The sequence below is a fragment of the Marmota flaviventris genome, chromosome 12 (assembly GCF_047511675.1).
Source record: "Marmota flaviventris isolate mMarFla1 chromosome 12, mMarFla1.hap1, whole genome shotgun sequence".
NCBI classification, from domain to species: domain Eukaryota; kingdom Metazoa; phylum Chordata; class Mammalia; order Rodentia; family Sciuridae; genus Marmota; species Marmota flaviventris.
The window spans coordinates 54,024,475-54,037,268 of NC_092509.1; the positions used below are offsets into that span (position 1 = coordinate 54,024,475).

General features: G+C 36.1%; 1 protein-coding gene across 1 annotated transcript in view; it reads left to right on the forward strand.

Annotated features, from left to right (window-relative positions):
* The window catches only part of Catspere (catsper channel auxiliary subunit epsilon), a 158,413-nt gene that overhangs the window by 101,871 nt on the left and 43,748 nt on the right, over positions 1 to 12,794 (forward strand). Inside the window, exons 12-14 of the mRNA XM_071619668.1 lie at positions 1,822 to 1,880; positions 4,886 to 4,961; positions 7,755 to 7,807. Coding sequence (XP_071475769.1) covers positions 1,822 to 1,880; positions 4,886 to 4,961; positions 7,755 to 7,807 — 188 coding nt within the window. The remainder of the gene's footprint in view (positions 1 to 1,821; positions 1,881 to 4,885; positions 4,962 to 7,754; positions 7,808 to 12,794) is intronic.

The following is a 12,794-nucleotide window of genomic DNA, read 5'->3' on the forward strand; positions in this document are numbered from 1 at the left end:
GTATCTTCTAGTCTGTTCCATTGGTCTTCTTGTCTGTTTTGTTGGCAATACCATGCTGTTTTTGTTACTATAGCTTTGTAGTGTAATTTAAGAGATGGTGTTGTAATGCCTCTTGCTTCACATATGTTACTGAGTATTGCTTTGGCTATTCTGGGCCTCTTATTTTTCCAGGTGAATTTTGTGGTTGCTTTCTATTTCTATGAAGAACTACATTGGAATTTTAATAGGAACTGCATTAAATCTGTATAGTGCTTTTGAAAATATGGCCATTTTGACAATGTTAATTCTGCCTAACCAAGAACATAGGAGATCTTTCCATCTTCTAAGGTCTTCTTCAATTTCTTTCTTTAGTGTTCTGTAGTTTTCATTGTACAGGTTTTTCACCTCTTTTGTTAGATTGATTTCCAAGTATTTTTTTTTTTTTCGGTTATTGTGAATGGGATAGTTTTCCTAATTTCTCCTCCAGTTGACTTATCAGTGATTTATAGGAATGCAATTGATTTATAGGTGTTAATTTTATAACCTGCTACTTTACTGAATTTATTTATGAGTTCCAGAAGTTTTCTGATAGAGTTTTTTGGGGTCTTCTAAATATGGAATTATGTTCTTAGCAAATAGGGGTAGTTTGAGTTCTTCTTTTCCTATTTGTATCCCTTTAATTTCTTTATCCTGTGTAATTGCTCTGGGTAGAGTTTCCAGGACTATGTTGAATAGAAGTGGTGAAAGAGGGTATCCCTGTCTTGTTCCAGTTTGAGAGGGAATGCCTTCAGTTTTTCTCCATTTAGAATAATGTTAGCCTTGGGTTTAGCATATATAGCTTTTACACTCTTGAGGCATGTTCCTATTATTCCTAGTTTTTCTAGTGTTTTGAGCATGAATGGATGCTGTATTTTGTGAAATGCTCTTTCTGCATCCCTTGAGATAATCATGTGATTCTTATATTTAAGTCTATTGATGTGGTGAATTACATTTATTGATTTCCATAGATTATACCAACCTTGCTCCCTGTTGAGCATAATTTAAATGACAAGAATAATCAAAGCTTGGAAACTATAACTACATTTCACTAAAGACAACATAAAATTTTTGGTGCCTAATTATAAGCAAGAGCATTTTTGTAAGGTTACTTACCAAAAAGCAATATAGGGATATAACTATTTCCCTTAATATACTTTAGAAATGTATGGCTTATTATTTTTTGCCTCTACTATAATGTATATTCTGTAAATGTTTTTTTTATGCTGAGCCAACAACCACCTTATGGAATGCTAAAAATTAAAATGAAACATAATCCAGAGGGAAGAAAACAGCAAGAATATATGCAAAAGGCAGATTAACATTGTAAAAACTACTCAAAAACAACAGAGGAAAGTATCAGGCAAATAATTACACAGCAAACTACAGACAGGATAAACAACCAACTCAAAGAAGAAATGCTTCAGAGACAAGATTATTAGAAAACAGATGAAAAATTAAAGTTTTCTAAGCTCCAGAAATGAATGAAAAATAAAAATAAGAGAAAATTCAAATGAGGAGGGGGATAGAAGATATATAAATAAAAAACTAAGATAATAAAAAATTAAAAGGGAAAATAACAAAAATGTAACTAGGTTGATTAAGGTGTACCTAATTAGAATTTGTGAAGTGGAAAAGAAATTTGAAAAAAATGTTAAGTATATCATTTTTCTTTTTTAAAGAAAGATTTAAGTATATCTTGAAAGTATATATTGTCATACATGGATGTGGAGACAAAATGCTACTAAAGTAGGATCCCAATCCCCAATTTTTCTGCTTTACATAAACTTAAATTTTCTTTTTTAGGCAATAACCTTTTCTCAGAGTGTAAATTATGAGGCAGTAGATGATTACCACAAGCTTCAGTAAGTATGACTTTTTAAAGAACTTTTAGACATATTACTTGGATTATAGATATTACTTTATTTAAATGACCTCATATCCTTTAAAATACTAAATTTCCTTTAAAAGTCTAGATATGTATATAAAATGAGTATTTAGCTGCATGAAAATATGGAATATTCCTTGTAGTTCAATGGAAGGTTCTCATTTGCTCTAGTGAAATGAATAAAACAGACTTGTATTAGTCAGCTTTTTATTTGTAACAAAATACCTGAGGCAATTAACTCACAAAAAGAAAAGGTATATTTCAAGTCTGTGATGGAATGACCTCATTGCTTTTGAGACTCTAGCATGCAGTATATCATGGCAGGAGCATGTGGTAAAACAAACCTCTTACCACATGAGCTAGGCAACAAAGAAATCAGGGCACCCCCTTGAAAATGCCCCTCATGTCCTAGGGACCTCCCATAAAGGTTGATTTTCTAAAGGTCCACTACCTCCAAATAGTGTCTTTTTGGGGACCAAGCCTGTTAACACATGGTCCTTTGAGAGATATGTTATGGTTTGGGTGTGCGGTACTCACATGTGAGACAGTGAAAGAAGGTTCAGAGGAGTATTGATTGGGTTGTAAGAATCTTAACCCAATCAGTGGTTTAATGCCCTTATTGATAGGGATTAACTGAATGGTAATTGAAGGGGTAGGGTGTGGCTGGAGGAGGTGGGAATTGGGATGAGACTTTGGGTATATATTTATATCTGGCAAGTGGACTCTTTCTGCTTCCTGATCACCACATAAGCCGCTTCCCTCTGCCACACTCTTCCACCATGTTGTTTCTGTCTCACCTGGAGTCCTGAGGAATGGAGGCAGCTGTCAATAAATTGAGACCTCTGAAACCATGAGCCCTCAAATAAATGCTTCCTCTGCTACAGTTGTGCTGGTTAGGTCATTTAGTCACAGCAGCGAAAAAGCTAACTGAAACAGGATACTTGACCAAACTATAGCAAGGTTATTTTGTAGTTCAATAACTTTTAAGCATGTTTATCATTAATTCCCATCTCAAAATCTCTATATACTATCCTCAAGCAAAAACTGGAACTCTAATTATCACAAAGTCTTTTTAATTATAAATGAAGTCAGATAAAACACCATCTTTGACTCTTAGACAAGGTAGCCAAAGCACTTAATGTCTGGAGAATGACAACCAATTTGGAATTCTGTGTGTAATAATCAGCTTTTTAATCACTATAACAAAATACCTGACACAGGTTACTTATGAAGAAGAGGTTTCTTTAGCTCACAGTTTTGACAGCTGAAAGTCCAAATAGCATAGAGCAGGCTTGGCAAGAGCCACTCTTGCCTTTATCACTCCACAGCAGATAGCAATGGTAGGAGTGCATGCAGGAGCAACGAGATTATACCTTGAACAACAATCAAAGAAAGCTGGCAGGGTGGGAGGACCAGGCTTCTTTTTATAACAATCCTTTCTGGAGAACTAACAAGGGTTCACAAGAGATTTACTGCATGCCACCAGTGACTAAGGACCTCCCACCAGGCCCCACCTCTTAAAAGTTCCACAGTGCCTTCCAATATTGCTCACAGACCAATCACATGAAACTTTGGGGGAGGGAGAACAATTAAACAGCCATATCCAATTCCTGAAAATACTGTACTGAAAATGACCAAATTAAATAAATAAATAATTCATACTAAATAATTATTATATAATTCCAATCAAGTTTTTAAAAATAGTTTTAGCAAAATAATTTCTAAATCTAAAAAAAGGGTAAAGTATATCCAAAGCATAGCACTGTATGAAGGCATTTTATAATTGTCATTATGACCTGAAAGTATTTTCTAGAAAAACAGAATTTTTTTCCCTAGGAAAAAGTCAGTTTTTCTTTATTTCACTACTACTCCAATTGAGTTTGAGTCCCCTGCTGTATACCCAGCACTCTCCAGGTATTCAAAATACATGGTAAACAAGGATGAAGTACTGGTATCACTGGAACATATCTCCAGTGGCAGAAGACAAATAGAAAGTCATCAAATAAATTAGGTAATTCCTATAATTTTTTTATTCATATAATTTATTATAAATAAAAGAAAACAAATTTCAAATACTGATAAATGTTATTATAAAGAAAAGAAAACAAAATAGTGAGATAGTAACTTGGAAGGATAAGAAGAAAATGCTCTCTTAGACCCAGTATTCAGTAGAGGCTTAATTTATTACTTGCCCCTTTCCCCACTGGACTTTTCTTTTTATCCTTCAAATGTTTTTGGTTCTGTGTATACTTACTGAGAATTAGGTTGCCAGAGAATGCACATCAAACTGCCCAGGATATTTTGTTTTTTCCTTATTATTATTATTATTTTGGAATGTAAACCCTTAGCAGGGGGTAAGATATGAACATATCTTTCAAAATGTCATTTTCTGTCATTTATGAGCCCTCACATTTGGCCTGAACTCCAAAATATTCGTGTGTACTTGATGGTCAGGAAAGACATTATATCTGATGTCCCTTTGTATTAGTCAGAGCCTACTAGGCAACTTAATGTGATTCAGAAAGCTAATACTCTTTTTTGTCACAAAGGTGTTATCAGTTCAAGGGAAAACATATATAGGGGCTAGAGGAGGAATTGCTGCAGTGGCTACCATCTTGTAATACCATCGAAAGCAGGCAGGTCAAGATGTCACCCACATAACCCAAATGTCCAGGGACGTTCATGAAATAAGGAGTGGGGATTTTAAGTGCTGACAGGATTCTCATTTGTTTCCCATTATACCAACCATCTGGTGACTATAACATGGGTTATACCAAGAGATGGGAGTCACTTCATGATATGACCACATTTCAGAGCTGCCTGCACAGAAGCAGCCACCAGTTACCACTGGCACCACCCTCCAGGCTGTAAGGAGGTTCAGTCACATCATGTACATGGGACTTTGCATTTGCTCTACAGAGAGACAGAGTCATGTCACTACACTCGTGATTCTTAATAACTTGCATGGATTGTTTTTCTTAGAGACGAGAACATGGGTATTGTGCTTATTCAACTTCGACCTAGTGAATATGCAAAAACGTGCCCAATAGCCCAAAAGGTAAGTGACAAAGGTTAAAGATCAAAAACTTTACTTCAAAAATGTGTAGGTGGTAAACTAAGTAATACAATAAGTCATACATATTACCTCCATAATGATACCATTCCCCTCTACTTAGCAACATTTTGCAATGTTTCACTATAAAGGCAGCATTATTTTATTTTATTTTTGGGGGGCACATTTTTTTTTAGTTGTAGTTGGACACAATACCGTTATTTTATTTATTTATTTTTTTAACGTGTTGCTAAGGATGGAACCCAGTACCTCACATGTGCTAGGCAAGTTCTCTATGGTTGAACCTTATTTAACTTTGAAAGCAGAAAATACAATTTCTGCTTTCTATGAGTTTATCATCTATTGTAGGATATATTAACATACACAAAAGTATAGAATTATTTGTTTTTGAAGTTTTGTAGATAAACTGAAATTAATGGGAATAAATAAAATTGGGTATGGTTTGTCAAAGAAGTCTGCCAGTCATGTCCATATTTATACCGCATTTAATCATTCAAAGATATTCAATTATTTCTTCATTCAAAAACATCTATTATATACCTGTATTCTGTGTTTCACTCTGTGTGCTAGGTAATAGGAGTTATAAAGATGAAAATATAGAGTGCATTCCCTAGAGGTAGAGAATATGTATAACAGTTATCAAATAGTCCATAGGAAAGGGAACAATTTTGATTGGGTAGGGAAAGGTCAAAAGAAACAATACATAAATGACCAAAATGACCATCGAGAGGGGCCAGGGTTGTTACTCAGTGGTAGAGCGCTTGCCTAGCACATGAGAAGGTTCAATCCTCAGCACCACATAAAAATAAATGAATAAAATAAAGGCATTGTGTCCATCTACAACTAAAAAATTTTTTTTAAAAATGACCATTAAAATTAAGTGAAAACAGGACAAGGCATAGCCATAATTATTATGAGGTTAAATACAAACGTCTCTCAGTTGAAGGATAATAATAAAAGTCATGACTCCCTGACTGAAACATTGGCAGTTCTTCGGTTCTTATGAGTAAATCCAAAGAACACTGCGCTCATCCACTTTATTCTCAAATCTTTCTGTCTTTTTAAGCTTTTTTTTTTTTTTTTTTGGTACTGGGTATTGAACCCGGGGTCATTGAGCTGCATCCTCAGCCTTTTATTCTTTATTTTGAAATGGGGTCTCACTACTTAACCTGTACATTACTTTTTAAGCAACATAAATCTAAACATTTACTCTTTGGGTAAGTCATTTGGCATTTTGAATGGTTTCTAAGGAAATTTACCTAATGACAGAAAATTAATAGTCTTTCAACTTTAAATATAATGTGTACCAGCTGCTGGGTACAACCTCTCTTCTCAGCAAAGCCTCACAAAATTCTGATTTTTGTATTCATTCTACTCTGCTCTTTCTGGAAATATATCAAATTGATTAAAAGGAGTTGCGAACTGTTGGTACTAATAGTAGAGGTGCATTTGGGCATAAGTGCAATACATCAGGGTTGAGTGGGGGGTGCACACCTGCAGTTCCAGCTACTTGGGAGGTTGTAGGATAATCACTTGAGTTCAGGAGTTTGAGACTAGCCTGGACAACATAGTGAAGCACTGTCTCAACACACACACACACTCCCCTCCTCCTCTCTCATCACATCAGACTCCAGTAGGGTTTTATTTGTTTGTTTTAATATTACCTTTTCCATATCAAATACCTTCCTTGAGCATTTTCAGTCTATGAAACAAGGTATAGCATGACTACATGATGCCAATGTTGGATTTTTACACTTGCTTTTCTCCACAGAATCCCAAAGTTTACTTATAGGAAACATAGGTTATGTTAACAAAGCATCTCACAATCCTGTGGCAGGCACTATATTAATTTTTTATGTATTATGCTATAGTATCCACAAGTAGTTTGTTTCAAAAATGAAAGAGCAAAGATGGGCATTTCTTTAAAAAAAAAAAAAGCAGTTATGAATGTGTTTAAGATAAATATCCACAGAACTAGGCAGGGTTTATTAATAATTGGCCTATTGGCGCTGCTCCTCTGGATACAGAGTAGTGCTGCTTAAATCAGGAATAACCAAGTTACATGATGCTACTCAATACCCTGAGAGGTAAATTACTGGTTTACCAAAGTGAAAAGAATGTCAAATTAGTAGGCAGGTCAATTATAGAAACCTGGTAGCTGAGTCAAAGTGCAAGCTGAAAGTGTGGAGTTGATAGTCTTGGTTGTAGAACTGCATGTAAAAGAAGAGATGGGATCAACTCCCTGAGATACTAACATAAGAAAGTAGAGAACCAACCTTTGGGCTTTCTGAGCAATAAAGATGAAAAAAAAAAAAAACAGTGATCAAAGAAAAAGAAGGAAAACAGCACAGACTAGTATGTAACAGACCAATTAAAAGGTTATTAACAGGTTGAGCATCCCAAACTTAAAACCTTAAAATCTAAAATGTTCCAAAATCCAAAACTTTCTGAATGTTAACATGACAACTATGAACAGAAAAATCCACACCAGATATCACATGATGGGTTCAGTCAAAATGCAGGCATAATAAGAGCATTTTATAAAATCACTTCATGGTTAGACTTGGTTCCCAACCCCCAAGATATTTTATGTTCATGCAACTATTCCAAAATCCATAAAGTCAGAGAACCAAAGCACTTACAGTGACAAGTATTCTAGCTAAGGGGTACTCAACCTGTATTCCAAATTTAAAATGTAACTGCTTTTAGTGGTGGTGATATCTCAGATCATGTAAATCAGAACAATTGAACTCACTACCTAACTTACTTCATTTTTAGGTGTTCCAAATAGCTGTTGGCTGCGATAATAATAAATTCATTGCAGTGAAAGGGCAAGTATATTTCCATTTGACCTGTCTTACTCTTAAGTTTTAAAGCAAATGGTGTACTGAATCGATAATTACTAGTGATAATATTAGCCTAATGACTGTCTATAATAAAATCTAAAGTAACACTGACATTGGTCTCCAGTTCCAATTGGTTTGAACTTATTTTCAAGTCAAATATTATATTTGAATCATACACAAAAGGAAAAGAATTAATCTTTGTCTTTATTACCAGCATTTCTTCCCTTTTAATAAGCCAGTTTCTATCTTTTACCCCTACTTCTCTTGGCTTTTCAGTCCACAGCACATTTCCAGTTATTACTTCATTTTTTTAGGGAGTTGCTTACATCCCTACCAGAGAAGCTCAGCTTCCCACCCTAGGAAATTTTTTTAGAGCCAATTGAACAGAATCACCAGTATTGTTCCTTCAGAGAATCTCAAGGAATGAATTTTGTTGACCTCACTATGGTTCACAATGAGACACGCTGTATTTTGTGTCTTCCGTTACCATAGCTTTTTCTTTCACATGGGAGAAAATTAAGGTCAGTATGCACAAATCTGACTAAAGTCAAACATATCATGGAAGCAGCAATTTGTAGTGATTCCTCTCCTTTGGTTAGGAGTGGAGGACCATTGACTCTTACCTGAATTTTTATGAAATTACATGCTCTCAACCAAAATGAATGCCGATTCTTCCATCATTCTAATAATCACTTGATTTTTTACTGAATTGTAGTAATGACTTACTGGATTGATAATTAAAAGTTCCTATCTCATTGAGTGTTTCCTAAATCTGCATGTCTTAATACCTTTGCAACCATAATTTCTTTCCCAGGAAACACAAAAAGGCTAATTGATTTAGACACCCTATACCCTCCTCAGTTCTGGTGTGGTTGGTATCTTTGATCCTCAGAATATGGTGCATGAACCAGCACTGGCATCACCTGGATATCATTTAGAAATGCAGCAGTTCAGCCTTTATTCAGACTGTGGGTCACTACTTGTATTTTAGAAAAATATCCAGAAAAAATAGTAGAGGAGTATTATAGTTCAAGAATAACTGCTATAAGCAGTGTATTACTAAAATCAATTTCTATACCATCACGTGCAGAATTCCCTCTCAAACCCTTGATATCCTTCTGCAGTGAAATGTAAAGCAGCTTGAACCAATCTATATCTGGGAGGATCCATATAGTAATTGTCAACCTTGATTGTTCATCAGAATCACCTAGAGAATAGTTTTCCACCCACTGCCAGCACTGATTTTATTTCATGAAAACTCTGGTGCCCATTCAGGGACAGTCTCTGCTGTGCACATGGCTGTATACATGCTCCTCCCCCAGACTTAGACACTTTCATTCCTATAAGTAGCTTTGGCAGAGCTCAGAAGTATTCATGGGGTATAAGCTTTTTTCTTTCAAAAAACAGATGTTGGATTTGGCAAGATGGTGGATCAGAGGAACCCACAATATTGTAGCAGGATCCCCAAGATTGAATTAAAATAGCAGTTCTGCAGCAGCAAAGTGAGGTAGAAGACTGTAGGAAAACACTGGTAGGCAACCCAAAGTGCTGGGTGAAAAGCAAAGAAATTGGTTTCCGGAACAGAACAAGAATTAATAAAAGCCACATAGTGGCAGCATCCAGAGAACAGTGGTGCAGTAGGGGAGGGGAAGCTCCCCTTCCACAAGATGAAAGAAATTCTTCCACTGAGTTTAAGAAAAACAGGCACCACAGCTGTCCAGCACATTCTCAATCCCAGCTGAAAACAAATTCAGAAATGGTGAACTGAATAGGCACTGGAGAAAATCCTGGCACTCCCCAGCAGAGACAGTTAAAGCAGAAGTTGCAACAGCTTAAAAGTCTCTTTTTCGGACCTCCCATGCAGCAGATTAGAATCCCTGAAATCTACCTTTGCTTTTCATATTTCACTCTTAATTTTTTTTCTCTTTCTTTTTTTTACTTGTTTATGGTACACTTGCTTTTTGAATACCCCAATCATACAGTCATTTAAGCTCTACTGTTCATGGTAAGCCATGAATAAGTCTGGGCATAGGATACAGACTAGAGAGAAACTCAGGGCAGCCACAGCAGCTGCCAGTCTGTAGGTCTGCAGAGTGGAGAAAAGCATTTGAAAATAGTAGTCTGAGCTCTGGAATAAAGAGCATGGCTGAACTGAGACTGATGGAAAGCAGTGACCCCCACACCACCTCCCCCAAACTCAGATAGGGCTGGAGGATAAGCTGACACATCCCACACACCTCCTCCCAGCACATGGACTGAAGTACCCAGAATGAGGGACATAACACAACCCAAATTGGTCTATAGGTGGAGCAGATGAGAGGGCTGGCTTATATCTCTGACAGATTGTCACTCCCACCACCAGACACAATAACAAAGCCATTCTGAGGGGGAAATCTGCTTTGAAGTATCCACTATCATATTGACCAGAAAGAAGAGGGTGGAATTCAGCATACAGATAATAAGTTTGGCTAGTTTAGGTCAGAAATAAGGAAAACAAACAAACAACAAAAAAAAAAAAAAAAAAAAACCCAGCATGGTATGGGTATCTTACAAAATTCCTCATAGTTAGGAGATTCTAAAATCAAAACTGCAACTTAGTCTGTTAAGGTTGTCTCCTCATCAGAATATACCAGAATACTGGACCAAAGGCCTTTATATCTAAAGCTCCAACAAGAAGAAAACTGGATCTATTGAGTGGCATCCCCTCCTTCACAGAAAATCTTAATTAAGCTTCTTCAGAGACCCTCATCATAATTGTTCTTAGACTATCAGCAAGAATTTCTGTAAAAGAGTTCAAATGTGGTTAGGCTTCCTATTTCATGTTGCTTGATCTTGCAATAACTAAATTTGGCTGTGGCCCCAGAGGAGATCAGCACTCCAGATTCTGAGCGCCCCTTACTGGTTTTTCACAACATTGGTAGGCTATCTAGTGTCATCAGTTTTCTAGTCTAACACGACATATGATTTGATTGTTTGTAAAAGTTTACTAAAGGAAGTGTGTTTACAAAAGCAGAATGCATAAGGGAGACTGTGGAGACCTCTAGCCTTGGACTTGGAGCCTTCACAAGGGCATTTACACTTCAAAGGAAAGTAGTTAGATCCTAGGGAAAGTCCTTTACAATCTAAAAGGTAAGAGTGATGGTGCTAATTAGGTTCCTTGAAAACCAGCTATGGGGTCGGGGAAACCCTCCCTTTCCCAAGCACTAATTTTTGCAGAGTGTCCTTGGTTTTTTTTGTATTCAGGCCTGGGTTAGTTACCCACTACAGTAAAAAAAAAAAAAAAAACCTACTTTTATTTATGAAGGGAGGGAAAGCCAGGAAGAGAGCCGGGTAAGCTAGAAATGAAAGATAGAGACCAGGCAGAGATATACATGAGAGTTTATTTGTCAGAACTGACAGACAAAGAACGTCTCTCTATAGGAGAGAGAGGCAAAACAGGCTTGAGTTCTGGGACTTTTATGGGGAGGCTCAGGAATCAGAGTCAGGTGGGTCCTAATGTGGTAGTTAAGGGTTGGATTGGTATGAGGGAGTGGTGAGCCTTTCTCAGAAACACCCTTGGGTGGGAAAGCGAAACTTTTTCCTTAAGATGGCCATCCAGATGCTAAGCAAGGATCTTATAATGTAGACTTCTGCAAATTGCGAGCCTCTGAACCCCACCACACCACACACACACACACACACTAGGTATGAAGTTCTAAAAATTTCTGGTGTAGAGGGATGAATTGATTTAGGCAAAAACTCCCCCCTCTGGACCAGCTGCAGTCAATAAACCTGCTTCCTGCTGATTCCTTGGTGTTCAGCCTCACCTGTCCTACATCACTATGTATGACAGAGATTGCATTAACTGCTTGATAGTAACTGATTCCACAGTGACTTCCACATCTTATGTATTATCAAAGTTCTAATTTTATGTATTTTGTCAATTAACTGGATTCCCTCTCATACCGGCTTTTTTTCCTTCTTTTCCTTTTTCTTTAGACCTTCCTCCAATTCAGTTTTGTATACTATCATTAATGCTTAATCCTCTCAATCTGTTCTAAATTATTTCTCTCCCACTTTTCTCTCTGGTCAATGGAGTTGTAGATATCATTAATAACAATTTTTATAGCATATGTTGATATATGATTTACTCTTAAATTAAAAAGTGGAATTGGTGGTTGAAAATAGCACTTTATGCTGATCAGATGTGTTGAAGTGAAAATGTACACTAAGCCTGGGACTTAAGATAAAGAGATAACTGTTCACGAAGGGACCCCCCCATACAAAAGAAGAGGAACACATCTCAACAGATGTGCAAATATAGGACCTCAGAAAACATGCCTCCAAAAATTTATAATGTTCCCCCCCTCAATAACTGAATGCACAGATGTTAATGTGGATAAAATGCCAAAGAATTCAAAAAGTTGATAGTTAAAATTATCATTGAATAAAAGAAGATTTAAGAAATAAACTAAAAAAGAAAATACATAAAGTGGAAGAGAAATTCAATAAAAAGATAGAAATTCTGAAAAAGAACCAAACAGAAATCCTAGAAATGAAAGACTCAATAAATCAAGAAAACAAAAAGTTTAAAGTCCCACAATAGATTAGATCTTGTCAAAGACAGAATTTCAGGTATTAAAGACAAGGTATAGTGGCTGGGATTGTGGCTCAGCAGTAGAGCACTCGTCTAGCATGTTCAAGGCTCTGGGTTCGATCCTCAGCACCACATAAAAATAAATAACATAAAGATATTGTGTCCAACTACAACTAATATATATATATATATATATATATATATATATATATATATATATATATATATATATTTTAAAGTCAAGATATATGAACTTCAACATTCAGTCGGCAATAAAGAAAATAATAATCTTTTATTAGAACATATAAGAACTCTGGGACAACATTCTGAGAATAAATTTAAGAACTACTGGAATCAAAAAGGAATCTGATACAGGCTTATGGCCTGGATAACCTT